We start from the raw sequence: 24751 nt of genomic DNA, 5'->3' as shown, positions 1-24751 counted from the left end.
TCGTTCATAAATTTTAATATTTTAATTTGACTTAAGACGATGAACACATAAAGCCAAGACACTAAAACCCCTGCATTTGTGGGCTCGTTCGGTGTCCAAACAGGGCACTGAACAGGGCACAGGGCAAAGGCAAATGCAATTTCTTGTAAACTGTGTTCCAGTTTCAGCTTTGTCGTCGTGTTTTGAATTACCACAAAACGGTTTACATTTCCTGTGAATTTTGTGCTTTGATTTTAGGAAAATTAACAACAGCTCAAACAAGCAGCGACCGAACCGACCGAAGCAGCCCAAGCAGCCCAGGAACCAGGCCAACATCCGAACAGCTCATCCAGCCAGGCGAGTCAACAACATGGCCCAAAACGAATCGGCGTCATCATCACTAGAATACAGCAGTGGCAGCAGCAACAGCAGCAGCAGTGAGAACAAGGTAAGTGCCGGCTCTGGCCCGCCGAAGAAGCACACTGGAAATACCCTAATAGCCCGGCTTGGACTAGGCTTGGGATTACGTATCTCTCCTTTGGAAAACCAGCGGAATTCCAGGGATTTTATAAATAAATAAATTTAAAAAAAAAATAACAAATAAAAATAAACACAAATAAACAAAAGTAAAAATAAATAATAATCCACTCAATATTATAAAGCATTGTAAAACATATCAGCCATATGTCGACTATATCCTGGGGATCCTGAGGATTATAGATAGTATGAAATAAAATAACAAATTTTAAAAAAACTCACTACAAAAATTATTTGAAATCGATTTTAATTTTAAATTTTTATTAGGAAATATTTTTGATATTGGACATAGAATTTATTTTTAATCTGTATAAGCATATAATTTGTGTATAATAAAAATTTAAATTTCATTCAAATACAAATTAAAAATTAAATTAAAAATAAATACTAATTTTCCACCTCTCCGTTACAAAATTCTTTGAAATACCTTTTAATTTAAAATTTTGATTGGGAAATATTTGTGATAAGCTTATTATTTAATTAATTAATTAATTATTTAAATTTTATTTCAATTTTTATCCTGTTCGAGTATACCTCTTGAAAAAAAAAATTAAAAACTAAAAAAATAGTTTTTCACAGAAACCTCTTCGTTAAAAAATTTTGTTTAAATAAATATTAATTGTAAATTTGTACTAGAAAATATTTTTGGTATTAAAATCGGAAAAAGGTCTTATTTTTAATCCGCCATAGATCCACCTTTTCGTTAAAAAAATTATTTGAAATAAATTTTAGTTTCTTAATTTTGATTAAGCTAATGGTAAGCTAATTATTTAATGAATTAATTATTTAATGGGTTTATTTAAATTTTCGAGGATACCTATTGAAAAAATAAAAATAATTAAAATCTAAGAATAAGTTTTCCGCAGATACCTCCTCGTTAAAAAATATTATTCGAAATAGGAAATATTTTTGGTATTAAAATCGGACATATGTAGCTTTGTATATAATATCAACAAAAATTTCAAATCAAATACAAAATAATAAATTAAGTAAAACAAAGCGTTTTTTCCGTATATTAATTAATTTATTTAATTTTCTTTAAAAAAAATTATTTAAAATAAATTTTAATTTTGATTTATATATATTTAATATTTAATTAATTAATTATTGAATTAGTTTATTTAAATGTTTATCCTTTACGAGGATACCTCTTGAACAAAAAGTGTAGTTGCATTTTTTTTTAACACCCTTTTGACTTAAAGCTCCGATGTCTGGCCATATCCCATCGATGATCTTTATATAGTAGCTCCTCTGATGCGATTATCTGCCAGAGACACCGTCTAATGGTCGAATGGCCACCTAATGGCCATTGCCTTCGCCATGGCTCTGCGGTGTGTTGCGCCAGGGAAAGGGCATTGACAAACAGCGTGCAGTCATTCGGATTGCAGCATAGCATGTTGTTTGCTTCGCTGGTTTCATTTGCCCCATCCCAGACCGACCCATGCCGACCCATCCCCAGCCCCATCCCCAGCCCCATTCCCATCCCCCCCCACTCGTAACCCTGGCCAATGCCCGGCTAAACCTCTGGCTATGATGCGACCAACTGCCATGGCACGCTGACTTGGCTTTGGCTACGCTTGTTTGGTTTGGTTTGGTTTGTTTCAGCTCCGGCTCCAGCTACAGCTCCAACTAGAGAGCTCCGGTTCTGGCCGAAAGGCTTCGATTCGGCTTTGGACGCTTCTGCTAAACAGGTTAAAATGTCGTTCAAAATGTCAAGTCAACACTTTGATGTTGTCCGTGTCGCTGTCCCTGTCCCTGTCCGTGTCCCTGTCCGTGTCCCAGTCCCTGTCCGTGCCCCTGTCCGTGCCCCTGTCCGTGTCCGTTGTGGTGGCTGGCTGGCTGGTGCTTCAGTTACGGCTGCTGTAGCTGTAGCTGGAGCTTTGTTTGCGTGTGATCTGCGCTTTATTTATGCAACATTCAGCACACGACGAAACATGCAACCAGAGCCGAAAATGTTAAGTGCTCCACCGATAGAAACGATAGAAACGAAATAGAACGGACTCTGGTTTGGGTTTCGGGGGGGCATGGGGGGCGGGAGGCATGGGTTGCATACACCGTCTGCATCGTGCCTTCGTTGGCAATCTTGTTGTCGTCCATCGAACGCTGTTCTAAAGGCAGGAAGACGATTTTCGGTTAATGAAACGGTAGCGGTTAATGTGGGAATGGGGTCGCCGTAGAGCCCACAGACACACAAGTCACACGAAGAGGCTGGAGAAATGATATCGTCTGGTAGCCTGCCATTTCCTGGTCGGGCTGTGTAAATTCCAAAATTACTCGTACAAATATGAGCTATATGCACACGGATCGGCTCACCAACGAATATGAGGTGTTCAATGCCAACATCGAGTCGATAATCAACAAACTTGTCAACTGCGATAATCCCCACAACGGGCTCAATTTGTCCGAGAATCAGCTGCGATTTGTCTGCTATTTCGCGCGTAGGGCCCTTCTGGACGAGAAGAGCTTGCTAAGGATCGCACCGCCGCTGAAGATCTGCGGCGATATCCATGGACAGTTTTCCGATCTCCTGAGGATCTTCCATTTGGGCGGACCAATACCAAAGCAAAAGTGAGTCCTTCCTCCCTGCGGAACTAATCGGCTAATCACTCCCGATCCCGATCGCCTAGGTACCTCTTTCTGGGGGACTATGTGGACCGCGGGAAGCTGTCCGTGGAGACCCTTACGCTGCTGCTCGCCTACAAGGTGCGCTACCCGAACCAGATATTCCTGCTGCGCGGCAATCATGAGTCCGCCAAGGTGAATCGCGTCTACGGCTTCTTCGACGAGTGCAAGCGGCGCTACTCCGTCAACCTGTTCCGGAGCTTCGTGGCCGCCTACGACTGTATGCCGCTGGCGGCCGTTGTCGGCCAGAGGATCTTCTGCGCCCACGGCGGCATCAGTCCGCGGATGCACTGCCTGAACGACATCGAGGACGTGGAGCGTCCGCTGGAGGTGCCCGACGTCGGACTCGTCTGCGACCTGCTGTGGTCCGATCCGGACGATCGGAACCCCGGCTGGGGCGAGAACGAGCGCGGCGTGAGCTACACCTTCGGGCACAACGTTGTGAATCTGTTCTGCAAACGGATGAAAATCGATCTGATCGTCCGGGCCCATCAGGTCGTCGCCGATGGCTACGATTTCTTCTCCCGCCAGCTGATCACCATCTTCTCGGCGCCCAACTACGCGGGAATGTTCGACAATGCGGGGGCCATCATGAACGTGGACGCCAATCTGATAATTACCTTCATCATCATCAAGCCCACCTACACGGTGACCAGAGGCGGCCCTGGTGCCTCAATGGAGGCTACGGGACGAAATCGTAACTTCTAGAAATCAATAAACCACCATCACCATAAAGACTTCGCCCCCATTTGGGCGCCTGCTGCCGGGCCCCAACGCTCCTGGCCCTGTTGCCAAAAGGCTGAAGCCAAAGTTGTTGCATTTCTGAGAATATTTTACGCTTGTTGAGGCTGACGACACAACATACAATAGAAGCCACCGCCAACGAAGACGACGAAGACGACCGAGTCTCTGGGTATCCGTGTATCTGGGTATCTGTGTATCCGTGTATCTGTGTATCTGTGTATCTGTGCATCTGTGTGAGACTACTACTAGGGTTTCGAGTTTTGTTTTCTTTGCACTCGAGTTGTATCACATCAATGGCCATTGTGTACGTCAACTTTGATGTTTCGGCTAAAGTTTTGAAGTGTGAGGTTTTAGACGTTCTTATTGCACTTTCCTGGAGCTCCAGCTGGAGTCGGACTCCGAGCAGCGTCCAACTACTGCCTTACCTTGACAGGTGAAGAATGCGAAAGAAAGAAACACACATTTCAAGTGCCACAGTTGCCGGGCCACTTGAAAATCAACTCAAGCCTTTTAGGTGGAAAAATCGACATGGCCAGGAGTCAGATCTGGTCATTGGACGACCCCTGGTCGTCTGTTGACTGCCTACGTTTCCAGTATTACATATATATATATATATATATTTGTATGTATTTTTGTTTTCTCTCACATTTCCGTTGAATTTTCTGTTCTAATTGAGTAAGAAGTGTGCGGTGAGGCAGCAGTTTTTCCCTTTTCGGCCAACAACTGTTGCGGCCGATTTGCCTGACGGCTTTAATTGGATTTTCATACCTGTTCCAGCAGTCTTCGATGTTTGATTGGTGTTTGTATAATGAACTTGCAATATTCTGGTTATCTGGATTTGAGATTGGAACCGGGAATGGGACCGGGACTGGGACCGGGACTGGGAGCAGCTGTTGTTGGGAGATGACTTAAATGTAACGCGTGAAATTTAACACACATCATCGATGAGGCTCTGCCTCTCTGCCTCTTGTTGTTGTTTATTTAATTTATGTTATTATTACCTGATTAAGTATGAAATGTTGATGGTAATGGTGATGGTGACGGCTGGTTCTCGTTGTGTTATTTAATTCAAAAATTGATTAGGACCAGCCAAAGATAACAACTGATTGAACCCCCCCCCCCCCCCCCTGTAATTACTGGAAAAACTCTGTTTTCCATAATAAGAAAGGGTTTCGGCCAGAGGAGGAGACCCTCCTCCTAGGGCCAGCCCCTCAAAGCTTTTGGCTTCTAATTAACACAATGGACAGAGGCAGATAGGGCAAGAAAAAGAAGTTCTAAGGCCACCATTTCCCCCCCCCCATCTAATTGCAATAAAAAATGGTTAAACAAAGTAATAAAGAGCCCCCGAGGGTACCCGAGGGTACCCGCCCAGCGAGTGTTGCCATTTTTACGAGTCTAATAAACAGAAAACAGAAAACAGAAAATTCATCATATCTAGAGCAGAGAGAGCACCGCTCACCTAATGAGCAACTTGGGGTGCGGAAAGTGCAACACATTTTAATGGTGTTTGAGGCCCGGCTCGGAGGCTCGGAGGCTCGGAGGCTCGTAAAATGTGCCAAGTGGGCAAGGCGGCGACTGTCGGCCAAAAGGAAACGTCGGAGCGCTGCATACATCGAGGGAAAATTAAATGGCTGCAATAATTAAAACACCTGTTTTAATTAGATAGAAATGCATGTGTACCCGAGGCTCTGTCTTGGCTCTCGTTCTGTGAGAATCGGAGACGCGGAGACGCGGAGTGGAGCTGGTATGGGAGGGAGTCAGAGGTGAGAACATACACTGCGACCCTGACCAACAACTTGTTGAAAGTTCTCTTTCCAGTCCGAAATTAATGACTCCCGTTGTCTAGGGCGGCTACTTCAAAGTTGGCGAAGAACAACTTCATCATCAGCGGCGACCAAAAACAGCTGGAGGTCTCATGTACCGCTATCTGTGGCTCTTCAGAGAATCTTTCTGCCCGCGCTATTGTTGTAACCTTTGACTGCAAGCCACAATCCATGCATAGAGGGACAGAGGCACAGAGGGACAGAGGCACAGAGGAACAGAGGCATAGGGGCGCACACCCCTAAGCCGCATAATCCTTTCTCGCTGCTTTTTCGCTTGAATGATCAGTATCGAGCGGAACAATGGTTGTCACTCAATGTCCCTATCGGAGATGGTGTGTCTGCGAAAGCCAGGATTATGATTTTGATGTCTTATTCGGGTTTGGAGATAAAGTATTTATATACTTGCCTTCATTGGATTTTGGTCCTGGAGAGCCAAACACTCAAACATTGCTGGAAAAAAAACCCTGAAATTCGATGTCCAAAGCACTAATCAGCACTTTCGAATGAGCGGAATGTTCAATATTTGGCTCCTACTCGCAGGCGAGGCCAAGAAACGAGGCGGATGGCAGTTCTCGATGTACTTGAAGACCATGAGTGTTGGTGGTTTGATTGTGCGACTTGCTCACACGCACATTAATGCATAACATTTATTTTAAAGGGTTTTATACATGGATTAAAGTTGGGGCTAACCATTTCTTCAAGTGTATTATGAAAAGACTTCTCTCTGGCAGCTTCCACTGCCTTCACATCGATTGTCCCGCTTCTAATGCCCACCGGTCTCTGCTTTATGGCTGTCCTTCCCTCAGCCTTTTCCCGCGAAACCTCAATCCCTTGGGAGAGAAGGAGTAAAGGAGTGACGGCTCTGCTTACCTTTTAGGGTAAGCCACAAATATGCCAAAACACGATCATCAATGGCCATGATGGATATGAAAAATCGACAGCACACACCCCTCAAAGTCTGTAATCCTTTGGGCTTGACTTGGGCGCTGCCTTCGGTGTGCGCTCCGGCTCCAGCTCCAGTCCTGTCTAACAATGAGGACTAGGACTGCATTCCTTCCACTTCTACTTCAAATGAAGTGCATTCATCCGGTAGCAATCCTTTTCTTTTCTCTATTATTTCCTTGTGCATCATTTCACTTGAATTTGCGTTGACATCCTGCCTGCCTGCCTGCCTGCCCGCCTGCCAGACGGACGGACCCAGTCTCGTCCTGTCCTGCCGTGTCGTGTCTTGTCTATATAATAACGAGCGTTTGCCTGACATATCCTTTAAGCATGATTAAAAACGCAAAGTAAATGAAAATTGTTTTGTGCAAACGCCTCCTTAGCACACCTTGAAAACAACAAAACAAAAACGGGTGTGTGTGTGTGGATCCTCTTCGTAGACAACGACAACGAACTTGAAACGAGGAGTTATCCCAGGACAATGGAGGTGCTGTCCTCTTTCCATTCCCATTCCCTTTCCCATATGCAGGAGCACTTAAAAAATCCTACAGATTTTCCCACTTAGTGATAAAGTTGCCACGGCCGTCAGCGATGCTGGTGAATGGCTTTTGTGCCAGGACCAAGGACCAAGGACCAAGGACCTTCCCTTCTTTCGTTTATTTGTTGTATTCTTTCTGTGTTGCTCCCCATTTAAAACACTCGACTGAAAATAAGCCCAAAAGAGGGGACAACCAGGAGGACACCCCCTGCTCCCCTCCCCGCCGCCGCGCCCCCCTGCACTTCCTTGCAATTTCATGCTCAAATGGAGTCGTTAAATCATTTTCTGAAATTGAGTCGGGGAATTTGTTGTGGCTGTTGTTTCCGTGTGGCATTGACATTGGATCCAAGGCGGCTCCCCCACCCCCCTGCCCTTGCCACACACATGTGCAGCAGGCGCACGTCTAGCTGTAAACGGAAGTACTTACTGGTGGCTCCAGCTAACATTAAATTAAAATATCCTCGAGATACATTTCTTTGTTGTTTCGTTTTGTTTTTCGGCCTCCTCTTTAATTAAAACCAAAATGTTTCTCTCCCTCTCTCTCGCTCCCTCTCTCCCTCTCTCTCTCTCTCTCTCCCTCTCTATCTCTCTGTTTTTTCTTGATGTGGGGCGTTAAATGCGTTTTGTATGTGATTTCACGGTTTTATGGCCGTCCCCCTAATGGGCCTTCGAGCACATGGAACATGTCTGCCTGCCAGGTACCTCTTGACATTGGCCAAGCATTCTTGGAGGTCATTGAGAGAGCAGCCGCAAGTGCGCAGACCAGGATGTGGGCGGCAGACTAGGATTGGCTATGCTCTGGCAGCTGCTGGAAGAACCTAAAGGGGTCCTTGTTGGCCTCGGATCCCATAAGGATCCTTACTCACCAAAAGCTACCTCGGATTGTGCCTGGAAAGTGACCATATTCCCCTTCTTAGAGGTTCCCCACCATTTTAGAGGCTGGAAGATCCTAAAGGGGTCCTTGCTTGCCTCGGATAGTGCCCGGAAAGATATCATCCTCCACTTCCTAGAGGTTCCCCATCACTTCAGATGCTGGAAGATCCTATAGGACCTCGAACTACCTCGAATTGTGCTCGAAAAGTGGCCATATTCCCCTTCTTAGAGGTTCCTCACCATTTCAGATACTGGAAGATCCTAAAGGGGTCCTTGCTTGGCTCGGATTGTGCTCTAAAAGATATCATCCTCCCCTTCTTAGAGGTTCCTCACCATTTTACATGCTGGAAGATCCTAAAGGGGTCCTTACTGGCCTCGGATTGTGCTCGGAAAGTGGCCATATTCCCCTTCTTTGAGGTTCCCCACCATTTCAGATGCTGGAAGATCCTAAAGGGACCTCGAACTACCTCGGATTGTGCTCGGAAAGATATCATCCTCCACTTCCTAGAGGTTCCCCATCACTTCAGATGCTGGAAGAACCTAAAGGGGTCCTTGCTTGCCTCGGATTTTGCTCGGAAAGATATCATCCTCCACTTCCTAGAGGTTCCCCACCATTTCAGATGCTGGAAGATCCTAAAGGGACCTCGAACTACCTCGAATTATGCTCGAAAAGTGGCCATATTCCCCTTCTGTGGTGGTTCTCTTTAATCTTCAACTTTCAACCACTTTCGCAGCCATAAAATGTCTGAAAATTATGCACAGAACAAGGTCAGCAGAGCAACGCAGGGGTCCGCAGACCGGAGACCGGAGACCAGAGTATGGAGCCCAGCCCCCAATGGCCAATATATCACGGGACGCCTACAATTTAAACTGCCAAAAAAATGAAATGCAAACGGGGCGAACGAAGAGAAATGGCAAACATTTATATAAATAACGCCATCGACTCCAATTAAAGCAGTTTTTGCCAGCCAAAGAGAGAGACAGAGAGACAGAGAGGGGGAGAAAGAGAGAGAGGGAGAGAAGCTTGTGGGAGAAGCTGTTTCGTGTGATAAAAACCGCAAAACGAATTTTTCTTTATGTTTGTGTGTGTGTGCTCAAGTGGTTGTTTATGTGTGTGTGTGTGTGTGTGTGTGTGTAATAAAAATGCAAAACAAAAGCGTTCAAATATGGGTTGTTTTTGTTGTTGTTGTTGTGTTGTACCCGCGAGTCGCGTGGGCGTGGCAGGCTAGGGGCAGGGCGGGGATACAAAAACCAAACCACTTTCAAGTGTCATTCGCATACGAAACAATGACGTACCGATGAGAGGGAGCAGCAGCAGCAGCAGGCACAGGGGGAGGAGGAGGAGCAGCTCTAGGAGGAGGAGGAGGAGGAGGAGGATGAGCAGCCCTAGGAGGAGCAGGAGGAAGAGGAGCAGCCCTAGGAGGAGCAGGAGGAGGAGGAGCAGCAGCCCTAGGAGCAGGAGGAGGAGGAGGAGCAGCCCCAGGACGAGGAGGAGGAGGAGCAGCAGTCCTAGGAGCAGGGGGAAGAGGAGGAGGATCTAGAGGAATGTACTGCCATAGACAGAGAGAAAGATAGTGGCTGCCAGGCATTCAAAGACGACCTTGGAGATACTCTTGGTGCCCCCCCCAAGGCACACGGCATGCAACAAGCCTGGCCACAGCCCCTCTTCTGCTCCTCTGGAATGTACTTCCTAATCTCCTGGCTGCCCGGATCAGGGCCCCTGCCCCATCCGATCACTTATTCCATGTACCCCATTTCCTTGAAGGCAACGTTGCAATGTTGCAGCCAGCGGAGACGAGGAAATAATAATTTATGCATGCGTTGCGGTGGCAGGGCTGTGGGGGAGAGGGGGGGGTGGGGCAACCGCAAAATGTTTCGACTTGCGTTTCATTGTTGTTGTTGTACGCAAAAAAGTGAATCTGAGCTGCAGGCGCTGCCGTCGCCGGAAAACGGAAATTGTGGCCGGGTTACCCCCCCCCCCCCTGCCTCTCCCCTCATCCCTTTCCCCACTTAAACCACATGACCCTCGCCACTCTGGTGCTCTCAAGGATTTATGCTTGGCCAATCTGTTTCTTTCTTTCCCCCCTCGGCCCCTCCCCCTGCCCCTCTGTGGCCACCGTTTTCGCCCTGCTGTGGGGACGATCTTGGAGCCCGTTTAGCAATTTGCAATTAAATGTTTTCTATTTGCAAATTCGCCAGAAATTGTCGCCAGCAGCAGCTGTTCGGCCTTGTGCCACGCCCCCTTGGAAGACACACGTTTTGTGGGCCAAGCAGCCCCAAAGAGCCTCTGGCAGGGTATCAAAGGCCTTTTCTAGCAAATTTATATGAATTTTTCTTAATTTTTTCCAGGCCTTGGCTTTGTTGGGGATCGGTGATGGATGGTCTTCCCTCTCCCCCTAAGAGGTGGCAGCACTCTTCCTTTTTTAATGGAAAATCCGTGTGTTTTGTGGTCCTCCCCGGACTGTACAAAGCACCGCCACTGCGGGCCCTAAAAAAACCCGCAGAATGCCGGCAATAGTCCTCAAAAATGATAGGGAAAAAATAGGAAAATCGGGGCATATGAATTTAATTGCCTAAACAATTCGGAATCAAGGACGGGGGGGGCAGAAAGGCAGCCAAATTGCTGATTGCATTTAATAAAAATATAATGTTGCCGCAATCGAGCGGCCATCGAGGGGTGGAGGGCGGCGGGAGGGGAGGGGCAGAGCCACCACCGCGGAAAAAGAAATGGCAAACGAATGCGAATGCGAATGGGAATCGAAGTGGAATCAAATCGAGACCCAAAATGAAGGCGAAAAGCAAACGCAGAACGAATGACGACAATGCCAACTTAATTTCTGTCATAGAAAGCATGAAAAGGAGCAGCCGGAGTGGCAGTGGCAGTGGCAGTGGCAGCGGCAGTGGCAGCATCAAATTGACATATTGACAGGCAGACAAAGGTCCTTCCGAAAAATTTTGGGGTGGCCACAGGAGGAGGCACTGCAGTTTGATGGCGGCGTCAAAAATAAGCAAACATTGCGACAGCAATAAAATATCACAACGAGGCACGAAGCAAGAGGCAGGCGGGGCAGGCAGGGTGGGGGGGTGGCAGGAATGTTGTGGCTTAATTGGGGCAACAGCAGGCCATAGAAAAATCCAATCAAAACGCAATGAAAACACAGCAAAGGCGCAGGATACGGAGGACGAGTGCGAGTATTGTCCCAATCTCTCTGCCTCTCTCCCTCTGTCCCTTCCCCTCTCCCTCCCCCTCCCTCCCCTGTATCAGAGTTTGCAGCTGTAGACCTCAATCGAGTGTGTTGATGTTATCCTGGCAAATAATCAAACAAACAGCCCAACAAGGACCTTGTCAAGTAGACATGTAAGCGATACAGAAGGAGATACATACCACAGCCACAACTCGTTGCATGCAACGCTGCAGTGGCAGCGGCAGCGGCAGTGGCTGCTGCAATCAGTGGAGCGGCACAGGACCCTGACCTAATCCAATTTGCGGCACAATGGACAAATCCTGTTTTTGTTTTCGCTCAGGGCCCGCTCTGGTCGCACAGATAAAACCGAGAAAAGAAAACACACACACACACAAACACGAAGGATATATATTTGATATCCTTCCACAGTAGGGCCAGGGGGGGGGGGGGGGGGGGGGCAGAGCTCCTCCACCCAAACCATTAATCCTTAGAGCCCTTAAGCTATTAATAAAGACACACCACAGCCCCGCGGACTCCTTGGTTGCCACTAATGCCCCCCCCCCCCCCCGCACCACACCGCAGGCCAATCAAACCTCATGACCTGCCCCACCCACTGGGGGCTGGTACTCGCATAAAAGCCACCAAATGTTTGCGTCTAAAAACAAATAAGACAAAGCACACATAAACCACGCCCCCGCCATACCATCGCCACCCCCCCCCAGATGATCAACAAAAGGGAAATTTGTTGCCGGCGTGTTATGTAAATTGCACACAGGCCTTAGAGAGGGGGCGGTAGAGGGGGGAGAGGGGGGAGTGGGCTTCTACATTATGTAAATAAAAGAAATAATAAGCTCTCGCAGATCCAAAGACAAAGGCCACCAACAAAATGTACAAGTTTATTATTTTCATGATGCGTTGATGATGGGGGGGGGACGTGGTGCCTCCTCCTTGGGGCTTCGCCTTTGTTAAGCCTGGAGTAAATGCCACTGAAATTCGAACACTTACTCTTTGCTTTTTGAGTTGTGGATTTGCCTTTGGAGAAAGTATTTCATATTTCAGTCTAGCAGCGGCCGGCATTCAAAGTGGAGGCGGCAGTGGAGTGGGAGGAACGCCAGTGGACACCCAGAGGCTGATCAAGGAGGAGAAGCCCATCTCCCAGTGAAGATCTGCCGGCAGCCCTGAGCAGGAGGGACGTCAGTCCCAGTCCCAGGGCGCCGTCAGCCCCAGTCCCAGGACGCCGTCAGCCCCAGTCCCAGAGCCCCGTCCGGCTTTCCGATCGACCAGAGCCCGGGCAGAGTGTGGCACAGGATGAACAGGAACCAATCTGGCTGGCTGAGCGTGATAGCCGGCTGCGACCCGCACAGCACACCTCCTCCCTCCATCGATGGGCGGCTGCAGGGCTCCATCCCCCAGATGTCCGGCCCCCAAGCGAGGACACCCAAGCGCTCCAGCAGTCCCTCGATAGCACGAAGGTCCTCTTCACCGTTTACTGCTCCTGCGATTCGAGGGACTGCTGGGGTTTTGGAAAGCGTTTCCACTGAAACTTTGGCACTGAAAATTATGGAAATAAATTTACTTTGTATTTAAAGGGAATTTCTTCATTTGGGAGGGTCTCTGCTACGAGGGTTTGTGGGGAATTTGGGCAAGGAGCCTTTTCCACCGATCAAGTACTCGGCGCTTTGGATACTGTCGAGCTGGGAACCGAATATTTCATTCACAATCTGAGAAGCTCTGTAGCGCACACAACTATTTCGAAAATTCCAAATTTTACTAGTCGAAAAATCACACACAGGCGACAATATGAAATCCGTTCTTTGCTGCTTCCGCGCGTACCTCCATCAGTGGTGTCAACAGAACCAGCAGAGCAGGACCCTGACGGGCATCCTGCAGCAGCCGGGCCTGGAAAGGACCGGCCGCGAGCCGCCCCGCTGCTCGGTGTTGGGCTCCATCCTGGGCTACACGCTGAACCAGGACCCGGCCGCCCGCAATCGCAGCGTCCTGCTGGGCGGCAAGTCGCTGGACACCTTCGGCCCGCATGGCGCCGCTCTGGGCGCCCCCCTGGGCCACAAGTGCCCGGTGCCCGGGGCCAGGAATCTGTGGATCAGGACGATCGTCGACTGGCAACAGAGCTCGACCAGCTCGACCAGCTCGACCCAGGCGGAGGGCGGGGCCCCCCAGAGGCGGGCCAGCAGCCAGCGTCCCGGCCAGGGCTCGCGTCGCAAGAGAAATGAGCGCCAAACCGCAACCGAAACCGCAACCGTTTTAGGAACTAAGAATAAATAAAGATTTGACAACCCACATGAGGCACACACATGATGGGGAACGGGGGGGGGGGGATGGGGGGGTGGAAGGGGCGTGCATTTTGTAATATTATTTGTTTTGCTCGATGGATCCTGGGCTACAATTTTATGATACTCGTACGCCCCCCGGCATAATCAACATTATCCTCAGAGTCAAAGGAGCAGAGGAGCACAGGAGCAGGCCCAGGGGAGGAGGACGGACGGGGGGGGGGGACTCCACGCAGAGAAAGCCCCAGCCGCATTATCATCTCATTGCACAGGACTTAATCCTGCGGCAGGTTATTAAAGCGTAACGCGTTTCGGTCTTGTCCTTCGGCTCGAGCTCCTCCTTCCCCCTCCACCTCCCCCACCCCCTCCCCCTCCCCCCCTTTTATTGTTCGCAGCGAGGGAGCGAGGGAGGGAGGGTTGGGGGTTTTCTGGCGACGACGACGGTGCCGCCTTAATGCTAAATGATCCAATATCCTGTTTCCTGCATTTGTGTTCTGCAGCGTTAAAAGGTCCTTTGTGGCCTCGGCTCGCTATTATTTGCCTTGGCCAACTCCCCCTCCCCCCACCCGCTCCTCGTCCTTTTTTTTCTTTGCCTCAATTATTTGCTCGGCAAAGAAGCGAAAGGCAGTAGAGAACCCGAAAAGGAACGACAAGTGGCGGACGGGAACATCATTTTTGTATCTTTTCTTTGCGCACAGCAACTCAAATAACGGAATGTAAAGTTTTTAATTATGCAACTCCAACGGCTCCAGCGATGACGTTGTCGCATTGTGCCCCCAGTCCCCCCACCCCCCCTACCCGCCCCCCGCTTCAGCCTGAAACTTAAAATACACATAATTAGCCATAGTACTAGTACTTTCTGGTAGTCGCAGTTTTAGGCACTGCCGCGCTCGGGCCCGCGTTTTTTGTGTATCTTTGGGATATCTTTTGGGCTTTGGGCTTTGGGCTTAGTCCCTCGCTGGAGCAAACTAGGCCAGTTTCGTTGCCGAAAGTTTTGTGTTTAGTTTGGACTGACAAAGGCCTCGGCTAATTAAATGAAAATATTAATTGTGATCCAAATGAAAATGGGCCCCGTGGACCAAGGGCCGGATTGAAGGCAGGGCCGCGAAAGAGTCCCGGAGAGATGGTAGGAGACGGGTGGGGTAGCTCCAATGGAGAGCGTCTGAGGTGCAGTCCCTGGGATAAGACCTGGCAGAGTGTCCTCCTGGATCAGGCTATACTTGGGCATGGTGGTGCGGGGTGCGGGGTGCGGGGGCGAACAAACACTCATAAAATGTTACATGTCGTAATATTCACCACCAGAAACAACAACAAACAAACAAAATACAACAACAAGCTAAAGTCAAAACATGCCAGAAAACATGGCATTGAAAGCTGTTGGCAAAGGGGGGGAAAGGGTGGGGAAAAGGGTGGCAAAAAGGAGGGAAAAGGGAGGGGGAAAGGAGGGACAAAAGGAGGGCAACAGGAGAGAAGAAGGAGGGGGGAAAGGAGGCAAGAAGGAAGGAAGAAGGAAGGAAAAAGGAGGGACAAAAGGAGGGAAAAACGATGGGAAAGGGGAAGGGAAAGGGAAAGGGGAGGGAATAAGGAGGGAAGCGGGAGGGAAGAAGGAGGGAAGAATGAAGCGAAAAGGGAGGGAAGAAGACGAAAAAGGTGGAGAAAAGGGAGGGAATAAGGAGGAAAAAGAGTAGGAAAAGTGAAGGAAAAGTGAAGGAAAAGGGAGGGATAAGGAGGGCGAAACGGAGGGGAAAATGAGGGAAGAAGGAGGAAAAAATGAGGAAAAAATGGGGAAAAAAGAGCCTAAAAAGAAGAGAAACAGGAGGCAAAGAGAAGGGAAAAATCAGGCAAAACGAACAAAAAGAAGGAAAAAAAAGAAAGAAAAAAAGAAAATAAAAACCAAAAAAAAAGAGAAAAACCAACCCGAAAGAGACGGAGGCCCAAGGAATGTCTGGATGCCAGTGGGAAAAGAAAAGAAAAACAAATTTTCCTCTCCCCGCACATAATCTTTTTAACAATTTGTAGCGAATGTGTGTGTGTGTGTGTGGCGGGTGGTGGGGGGGAGGTGATGCATGGATATGACACACATCGAGAGACAAAGTCAATGCCGAAATATGCAGAAATTTGTTTTGTTTTCTCGGCTGGCAGAGGACCTCTGCTCCTTGCCGCCTTGTTGTACATAATCCTTGAGAGGTGTGACATTCGTTTGGATAAATTTCAACTTTGATCCTTAAAGGATAACCCCGGGGGTGTGGCAAGCCAATTGCCGCACAACAAAACCAAATAAACCCAACAAAACTCCGGCTCGAGATCTGTGCGGCAGGACTCCTCCTTCTCCTCCTTCTCCTCCTCCTCGAGGACTTGAGTTGTCAAAATCAGCACAAAAATTTCTCTTTGTTTGCGGGCGAGTGTGTGTTTTCGTCGGGTTTTGGGTTCTTTGGCCAAATGTTGCTGTGACATTTGACCGCCGACGTCTGCAAAAGATCAAAAGGAAATTTCACTTATTTTCATTCCCTCTTTTTTAGGTGGCATTAATCACACCTTCCTCACGGGGGGGTGGGGGCACAACTTTTGGTGGCAAATAGGACAAGGCCCAAGCGTTTTCCCCAGAAATTGTTATCGAGCAAAAGTCAAAAATCCCAAAAAAATATGGGAGGCTATGCCATAAATATCAATCAGTATATTTGTAGATATAGAACGAATTTCCACAGAGAAAACTGTTTAAATTTTGTATTTTATAAATTTTAAATTTCGAATCAGACGGCATTGAAAGCGGCTCGTCTCGCCCACGTCCAGCGGCCCCAATCGGAGTGGGAGGATCGCCAGTGGACACCCAGAAGCTGATCAAGGAGGAGAAGCCCAGCTCCCAGTGAAGATCTGCCGGCAGCCCTGAGCAGGAGGGACGTCAGCCCCAGTCCCAGGGCGCCGTCAGCCCCAGTCCCAGGACGTCGTCAGCCCCAGTCCCAGGACGCCGTCAGTCCCAGTCGCAGGGCGCCGACAGTCCCAGTCCCAGGGCGCCTTCAGCCCCAGTCCCAGAGCCCCGTCCAGCTTTCCGATCGACCACAGCCCAGGCAGAGTGTGGCACAGGATGAACAGGAACCAATCTGGCTGGCTGAGCGTGATAGCCGGCTGCGACCCGCACAGCACACCTCCTCCCTCCATCGATGGGCGACTGGAGGGCTCCAACCCGCAGATGTCCGGCCCCCAAGCGAGGACACCCAAGCGAGGACACCCAAGCGCTCCAGCAGTCCCTCGATAGCACGAAGGTCCTCTTCACCGTTTACTGCTCCTGCGATTCGAGGGATTGGTGGGGTTTGAACTTTGGCCCTAAAATGTGTGTGAAATGTGTTTGAAATTTCGATTAAATTTGGACCGTGTCTGAGAGTACTTCGCACTGCATTTATATTTCCATAAACTCGGATATTCCTTGGCGTTAGATCTTGATTTGAAGCAACTTTTTGCCTAATGCCTAAGTGATCCCTAATATCCCTCTGTGACGGCATCGCGTGCCTTTTTTTTGTTGGCTAACCCCAGACCGGAGGACGAAGGACGAAGCCAGCCCGATCCATCCACAATCCTCTAACGCCCGATAATTATGTTGGAATATTTCCAACGATAATTGCTTGATTTGCACAATGTCTGTTGATGTTTTCATAATGGATGCTTTCTGGGCATAAATTACAAGTTCTCCTGCGCCTCCCCTCGCTGGCATGTGGCAGGCAGCGCCTGGAGTCGAGTGGCAGATTGATAAGGGAAGGCAAGGCGAGGCGAGCGTCCCCGAAGGCAGACCGTATACGGAATTAACACATTTGCGCTCGATCAGGATAATGATGATGCTGGGCTGCCAGCCCGGGATCAGGGTGGTTTTCGCCCCCTTTTTAGGGTGTGCCAAAACAGTGGCAGCTGCTTTTCCGGCTGCTGTTGCGCAGCAGTTTTTCCATTTTCCCATTTTCTGCGTCACTGTTAGATTTATGGATAAATTTTTTCACTCTACTCCCGAAACCGATCCCGCTACCGCTCCCCTCCCCCTACCCCCTGTCCCCTGTCCCCTGTCCCGCATGGAAGGGCAGTACAAATTTCTAGACAGTTTGTTTTTATTACGATTGCGAGTGCGAGTGCGAGTGCGAGTACTCGTATTTTCAAGTGCATTATTGGCCGCCCTGTCAGATCGGACCACAGATCATTGGGCAGCTACCTTATGGGGGTGCAAGTGTCCTGCGGCCGAGCGACAGTTGCGCTCGATTTTTCCAGCATTTCCTGGCCATAAATTCGATCACGAAAACTGCAGGCCGTGTTGGGAGCCCTCAAGTGGAGCCCGAGCCCTGCTCCTGGGCCCAGAGGCAAGACCTAAGCTCCCTTCATGTGACCGTGGACCCTGGAGCTCCACTGCTGGAGGGCTTAGGGCTCTCTCTCTCTCTCTCTCTCTCTCTCTCTCTGTCTTTGCCGTTTGCTTGCCTTGCCACCCCCTGAGCGGGCGGTTAGGAGGCGGTAATATAATATTTGTCATAGTTCATAATTTAGATACAGTTTTTTTTGTGGTCTGTAAAAAACTAACAAAAGGCAACAAATGTTGCAACATCTACGGCATATGTGGCAAGCAGTTCAAGTGCAGTGCCGGCGAGGGTTGATCCGGGGAGTGGGGAGGGGGGATTGTGGTTACCCCTCGGCTCTACCTCCCTCCCTCTCTCGGTTAGCCAAGGGTTTGTCTGGCCAAGTCAGGATTTCTTTATCACCAGGAGCAGGGAGGGGAGGGGAGGGGGGAGGGTGTGTGGGGGCCTCTGGCATTCGATAATTTATGCAGCAAAGGTGATTTTCGCACCTGGGGTCCGAAGAGTCAGAGCCAGAGCCAGAGCCAGGACATGCAGGTTGGCCACACACAAAGCCAGGACACAGGACACAGGACTCAGGACACAAAGGACCAACTGGATAATGCATAGATAATTTATTAGCCAACGACCAGCATCGAGTATCGTGTATGCCTTGAATGCTGGATGACAACTGCAAAACTGCAGTCGAGGAGATTGGCCAGATATCTGTGCCAGGATGCGGGTCGGCAGCGAAGGATGTACGGACAAAGGACGAGTGTTTAGTCTAAACACAAAGGAGACCATAATACAATCATAATTGCATTTTTACAACAGCCAGGGGACGCCGAGGGGGTGGGGGGGAGAGCGGGGACTATTGACAGTTCACACCAAGGACATGCATGAGCCAGAGGGTCCTGGAGAGTCCTGAGCACAACAAACAGCACAAAAGGCGAGGCGAAATTAAATTTTTATCTAATATAAACTCGCAGCAGGCACTCGTCCTTGTGCCGGTCCCTTTTGCACAGCTCTTTTTTGCTCAAGGACATTCCAGGAAACACACACACACACGCTGTCAGTTTTCACACCAATTCCCAGGGGGATACACTCTCGCATAATTCCCATCCAATGTCCTTCGATGGAACATTAATTTGACTTATCCTGGGACAGCAGCAAGGACACGCACTCAGCTGGAAAAGTGCAATTAATGTCAAACAATGGCGACTTTTGTCAGCTCTGGACGCACACACGCACACACGCAAGCACACAGCCGGCCAAGGATGCACAGACCATTAGTCAGGATAGCGGATAGCCAAGGACCAAGACGAGGACCCAGGACGAGGACCTTGTGCATAATTAGCCGGGACTCCGGATGGGTTAGGTCCTTCTGGGCCAAGTCAAGGTCCACAGCAACCTTGAGTCATAATTGAGGTCCTGCCGGGACAATGGCTGACTTTTGCTCGCGTTGCATGCAACACGCGCCGCGCATGCGCGCCCAAAAAGGGCGAAAGCCAGGCGTGCGCTGATAATAAAACCATTTAGCCACTCCTCGAGGTCAGCCAAAGGTCCTTGCAGCAGGTCCTTGAGCAGTTTCAACGATTGAGTCGTAATGGCCGCAGCGCGAGAGGTTGAATGCCCGCCGGGTTCCGACTAAAGTTCGAGGAGCCATTAAAAAGTAACGCATTTGATAGATACATTCCGAGTGGCTCTGGAAGGTCATCGGAGAGGCCAGCGATACAACTTCATTGAGAGAAAAACCGCCCAGAAAGATCTTGGGAAGGGCATGATATGGCCACCCCTTGGACGCCTGCGACTCTCCCCTTCTTTCCTTGTGGCCTCCTTCAGGCCTCGCTTCAGCCGAGACACCCACATGGAGGTCCTTCAGTCTGCAGTTGGGTCGATTCTGCATTCAATCACTAAATCAGGCGCAAACAGAGGGCTCCCCCGGAGCACAGCGGCGACAAACATCGGTGGGCTGTTGCCGCCTAAAGTGGATGCCAAATAACCATAATGGTGTTTATCCACAAGTTCATTTCGCTGTTTAAACATGCCTCCGAATTCAGCCCCCCCCGCCTCTCCCCCCGAAACACAATAAACAACGCAGTGCGAGGCAATGCGAGGCGCCCCAACCTGGTGCTGGGGGTATTTTTTTTTTTGTTTTATTCCATTTGCTGGACCCTCTTGGGCATAGACGTCGATGACGACGACGACGACGACGACGATGGCCGCGACAGCCGATGGATGGAGAGTAGCCCTCGAGCTGGTGGGGGGGGACTGGAGGGGGACTGCGACTGTTGGCCACTCCAAACACGGTAGCCACTCACGAGTATCGCCATATCGAAGTGCATTGCGCTGTTATTTTAACGATTATGCTGATGAGCAACGACTGGTGGCTGTTGGATGGTGGCTGTTGGCTGGTGGCTGGTGGATGCCCCAGCGATGGCAACGCGGGCGATGATCCATCAGAACTCTGGACATGGAAATGCAATTTGTGTAATTTATGCCGATGCTCAACGAATGCAACAAGATGTGTATCTGAGTGTGCGTTCGATTAGCCCAGGCGATCCGTCAGATACAAAATGTTTGGCTATCAGAGATGCGGCGGCACTTGACTCTCCACCACCTGAACCCCGATCAAACCCCCTCCCCCTTCCTCATTTGATTTATGATTTCAACAGCAACAAAATTAAAAGCATTCTGGGATTAGAATTCTTCTTCGAAATGTTGTCATCGGAGGAGACCCGAGCCCCGAGATTCCTCTCTTTAGACGCAGGCAGGCGTCTTCTCATCAATCAGCTTATCATATCCAGTCTGGCGGAGAGAAGACAGTTTAAATGTCAATTAGAGGTAGGGCCAGAGCCGAACACAGATCGGCCGGATCATTAAATATAAATTATGAGGGTCTTGGGCAGTAACCAGTAGCCAATGGTGGCCAATGGGGGCCTGTGGGGGCCTCTGGGGGCCTCTGGGGCCTGGGGAAATCAATCAGAATTATGTTAAGCAGTTCCACAATACCTTTCCAAAGGTGGATCTGCGACGGGGTGTGGCCCTGGGAAAGATTTTCAGCAGACGAGGCGACAAATCGTTGCCAATTCGAGTGTTCCACCAAAAATCCAAATCACAGCACAAAGAGGGGGGAGTGGGGGGGTGGTTCTGACGTTAATAAATGACCGGAAGGACATTGTATGGCATGCCATGGCGTGGCAATAAACAAACAAAAGAAGGACGAACCAACGGACGAGCCTGGAGCCTGCAGCCTGGAACCTGGAACCTGTTCCTGGAGGACCAGGTCCTGTTGCATTTCTGGCCAACCGGAAGTTTACTGCAGCGTCTCGCACCCTTTTCATTCTTGCTAGGGTTTGTTTGTTCCTCCCCCCCACACTGCCACACACCCCCCGCTCCGTCTCCCTTCATTCTCGTCTTTTATTGGCTTTTGCCGATGCAGAAATTTCATTTCTTTGGCGAATTTTTCACAGACTCTGCGCCCAAGTGCCGCAGCTGCCGTCCAGGATGTGGCAAAAATCAATCGCAGCTAGTCGGAAGTACTTGCGCACAAAAATCCTATGCAATGATTAATTGGCATCCTGGCTGTCGAAAGGAAATTGCCCTCTGGCCGAAGGGGGCAAAGAGGATTTCGTAGGACTTAAAGCTCCGGCAGGGAACCTGGAGCATGTAGGGTACTCGAATATTGATAAAGGTTGGTTGGGGCACGCCCGGCGCACATCCTGTTAATGGCAACAAACTACGTAATAATAATTGTCAATTGCCAACACGTACGATGATTACACATGTTGCAAGGCGACCAGCTGGGCTGGCTGGCTGGGCTGGCTGGCTGGCTCGCTGGAGGAGCCATTTAATGTAATATGGGTAATATGTGAGACAGGCCCCTAAGTAGCCTTAAGGCAGGGGATAACACTGGCATTACAAAGCGACACAGACACCAGGACACCAGGCCGGCAGGACACCAGGCGGGACACCAGGCGGGCAGGCAGGACACAAGGACACCAGGCAGAAGGAGTTTCCTGCCCCGGTAATCCCCAATTAAATTTTATTCTAAAGCAATTTGCCAAAATAGTTTTCCTTTTTGGGCGAAAGATAAGCAAACAGAGATCCGAACAGTGTCCCTGTGCCCTTTTCGATTGTCATGGGCGCGCTGCTGTAAATAGTCTCGTAAACATGAGGATTAGCCCCTCGGAGTTTTGGCTTCTTTCTTTTCCAACCGACACAGAGTCCTGGCCAAAAGTGTCACTCACTCGCAAGACAAATATTGCCTTTGGCCCGAAGGAAGCGGATGTGTCGCAAGATTTGCCAATGGCCAAAGGAGGGACCGAAAAGGGACGGAGCAGAGCTGGTCCAATCTTTATGTGTCATTCACAATTGTATGCATGACATTGATGGGCCACCATTCCCCTGCCACTGCCACTGCCTCTCCCTGGCCCTCCCTTGCAACATATCCCATTGCACAGCTGCCTCGTCCAAGTAAATATGAAACAAATGTACGATTTCTGACTTTTGCCCGGATGAGATCCCCCGGAGACATGGCTGCTGTTGTTGCTGCTGAAAAATTGTCATGAAATTGGCCAACAATGAGCAACGAATGCCCTGTCATCCGGCGGATTGCCATTCGATCGGGGCAGGTAGTCTAGTCAATGGGTGTTGCATCCGGTAGGTAGCCGGATTGTGTCATGGCCTAATAAGCATCGCTAAATGTCTTGCGGAAGACTTTTGTGGTCCAAAGATGACACAGGAAGTTGGCTGAGACAAATTGTTGGGATTTATAGCCACCGCTGAACTCCTTTGAATGGGGTTATCCCTGGCGGTATCCCTCGCTGCAGCCCCTGGACTAGAGCTAACCACGTTCTTAGGACCTTCTAGCCCTAGATCTGGGATCTCCTAGGGTTTTTACTCATAAAAATCAGCGAAATTCCAACAATGAGAGGAAAAATCACAACCCAACGCCGAGGAGAACCTGTCTGGAAGCCTCATTTTGCTTTAATTAATACATTTCTTAGAGGCTGGGGGGGGTCGGGGTAGAAGATCCATCAGAGGCAATGTCTCAAGATGATGATGAGTGGACGACAGGTAAGCGGGTAGTCCCTGGGCCTACCTTTAAGGATAAGACACGCCTCGAAATCCAAACTTGAAGTCCGTTATTAAAAAACAAAAAAAAAAGGTATTGAGAACCTGTTTCAATGGCCGTCAAGAGCACACGCAAGCGATTATAGAAATTATGGGGTCCCAGGTCCCAGGACAATGCGTGAAGGTATTTCCTTCAGTGCCAGTCCCAGTGCCAGTGCCAGTCCCAGATCCTTATCAATTTGTACAGCCTTGACGTTTGCAGGTGCAGGTCTTGGGAAAGTGTTTTTCCTCTCAGTGCCGCCCAAGATTATATACAATTAAAATTGCCAAAATAGTTGGCTATTTCGCTCCCCACTGATCCACCGATAGCCCGTGGCCAGTGGCTGGCCAATTGCCAATTGCTTGGGTTGAAACGTGGCCTGGCCCAGAGTCCAAGACAGCCAGCATTCGGCTGATAACGGCATGAATAATGTGTCGGTGCATTGCTGCATTTGTTGGAGCCATTGGAGCCATTGGAGCCGGGCCAAGACCATATGCGGGTCATTGGCACAGACCCGAGTGCCTGGGTCTGGTCTTTGTTTTGGGTTGCTTTGCTTTTAATTAAAAGAAACTTCAGTTTAGATAAGCCCCACTAGATAGGCCAGGCGATTGACATTTATCGACAGTCGGTCGGTCGTCGGTCGTCGGTTGGGATCATTGGGGAATATTTAATAAACTTTATCATTGAATTACGGCCCTGATTCGAACCGAAAAAACCTTAATTTCCACAGGCAAAAGACATTCATAATGTGATTGTTGATAGCGGCAAACAGGTTGATGGCCCAGAAGACCAGTGAAAACCGTGTGCCACAAAGAAAGTTTCCCAGACACGTGGGGGGGGGGGGGGGGGGGGGGGTGTGGGGAAAATAGCCTGATCGGTAGTCCAAGAGATCATTGTTCTAGGCATCCTCTGGGACCCTCCTTTCACCTGCCTGTGGCGGGGGGCGGGGGGTAAGTGCAATTAAACTAATTGAATGCCTGGCATTTGAAATTCAAATCACAAGAAACATCTTTCGGCAATCATTTTGTGATGGATGATGATACCCGAACGGCTGCAATGTCAAAGGATATCCATCCATCCATCCAACCAAGAGGGCCGAGCCATGCCCACAAAACACATACATACATACATATATCAAAAAAGCAAATATCGGACTGTCTGTGTCTGAGTCTGTGTCGGGGTTCTCGAAGAGAAGAAAGCCAGACAAAGGCAAAGAACAAACGAGGAAATCCAGGTGCATTTACAAATTTGACGCCGCTGGCTTTTGCTGTAAAACCCAAAACGAGTGAGGGCCAAAACACACACCGAGACTGAGACCGAGAGTGAGACAGAGAGAGAGAGATGCAGAGGGCCAGATAAATGCCACGATGATGATGTTGGTCGGTCGACCACGAATGCGGTTCCAGCAGAATGCACCTTGCCGACCAGAGGCCCAGAACCAGTTCGAAGCCAGGCCCCGAAAACCCGGCTAATGATTTCAAATGCTAATCGAAGGAGACACCAAACCGGGTCTGGGCACGCGTTTTTGTACCTGCTGCCCCATCAGAAGGGCTGGCCCCGGCCGATTCCTTCGAAAGGGATGCAGGTGGAAAGTGATTTTTCGTAGCGTCTCCTTTGTTTGTCGAAGGCGTGTGTGAACCGGGCCTGCTCTCAAGTTGAGAACTTCTTCCTTTGATCGCTAATTGTCAGGATCGCTCAACGAACTGAAGTTCGCATTTCAATTGCAGCTTTCTTTGGCCATTTCGAATGGCATTTGTGTGAATTTATGCATAAAATATGAATATGTCTAGGCGAAAAGTTTAT

At 49.3% G+C, this 24751-nt stretch overlaps 1 protein-coding gene and 1 long non-coding RNA gene across 2 annotated transcripts; one reads left to right on the top strand and one right to left on the bottom strand.

Annotated features, from left to right (window-relative positions):
* The first annotated feature begins 2699 nt into the window (after window positions 1-2699).
* Window positions 2700-3873, top strand: LOC6900570 (serine/threonine-protein phosphatase PP1-like). The gene is made up of 2 exons (XM_002134910.3): window positions 2700-3084; window positions 3144-3873. Exons 1-2 carry the CDS (start codon window positions 2801-2803, stop codon window positions 3844-3846), a joined length of 987 nt encoding a protein of 328 aa, XP_002134946.1. The 5' UTR covers window positions 2700-2800; the 3' UTR covers window positions 3847-3873.
* A 2429-nt stretch (window positions 3874-6302) lies between these two features.
* On the bottom strand, window positions 6303-6955 carry LOC26533388 (uncharacterized). The gene is made up of 2 exons (XR_004470521.1): window positions 6654-6955; window positions 6303-6575 (listed from the first exon to the last, which is right to left on the bottom strand). It is a non-coding gene; the product is annotated as an uncharacterized lncRNA (long non-coding RNA).
* Between the last annotated feature and the right edge of the window lie 17796 nt (window positions 6956-24751).

Source organism: Drosophila pseudoobscura, chromosome X (genome assembly GCF_009870125.1).
Source record: "Drosophila pseudoobscura strain MV-25-SWS-2005 chromosome X, UCI_Dpse_MV25, whole genome shotgun sequence".
Lineage (NCBI taxonomy): Eukaryota > Metazoa > Arthropoda > Insecta > Diptera > Drosophilidae > Drosophila > Drosophila pseudoobscura.
This window is presented reverse-complemented; position numbering and strand designations above follow the sequence as displayed.

Excerpts from the sequence above, each read along its gene's own strand:
- LOC6900570 (XM_002134910.3), top strand. The coding sequence starts at position 2,801 with ATGAGCTATATGCACACGGATCGGCTCACCAACGAATATGAGGTGTTC. Across the intron at positions 3,085-3,143 it reads GGACCAATACCAAAGCAAAA|GTACCTCTTTCTGGGGGACT; the intron begins GTGAGTCCTTCC and ends CCGATCGCCTAG.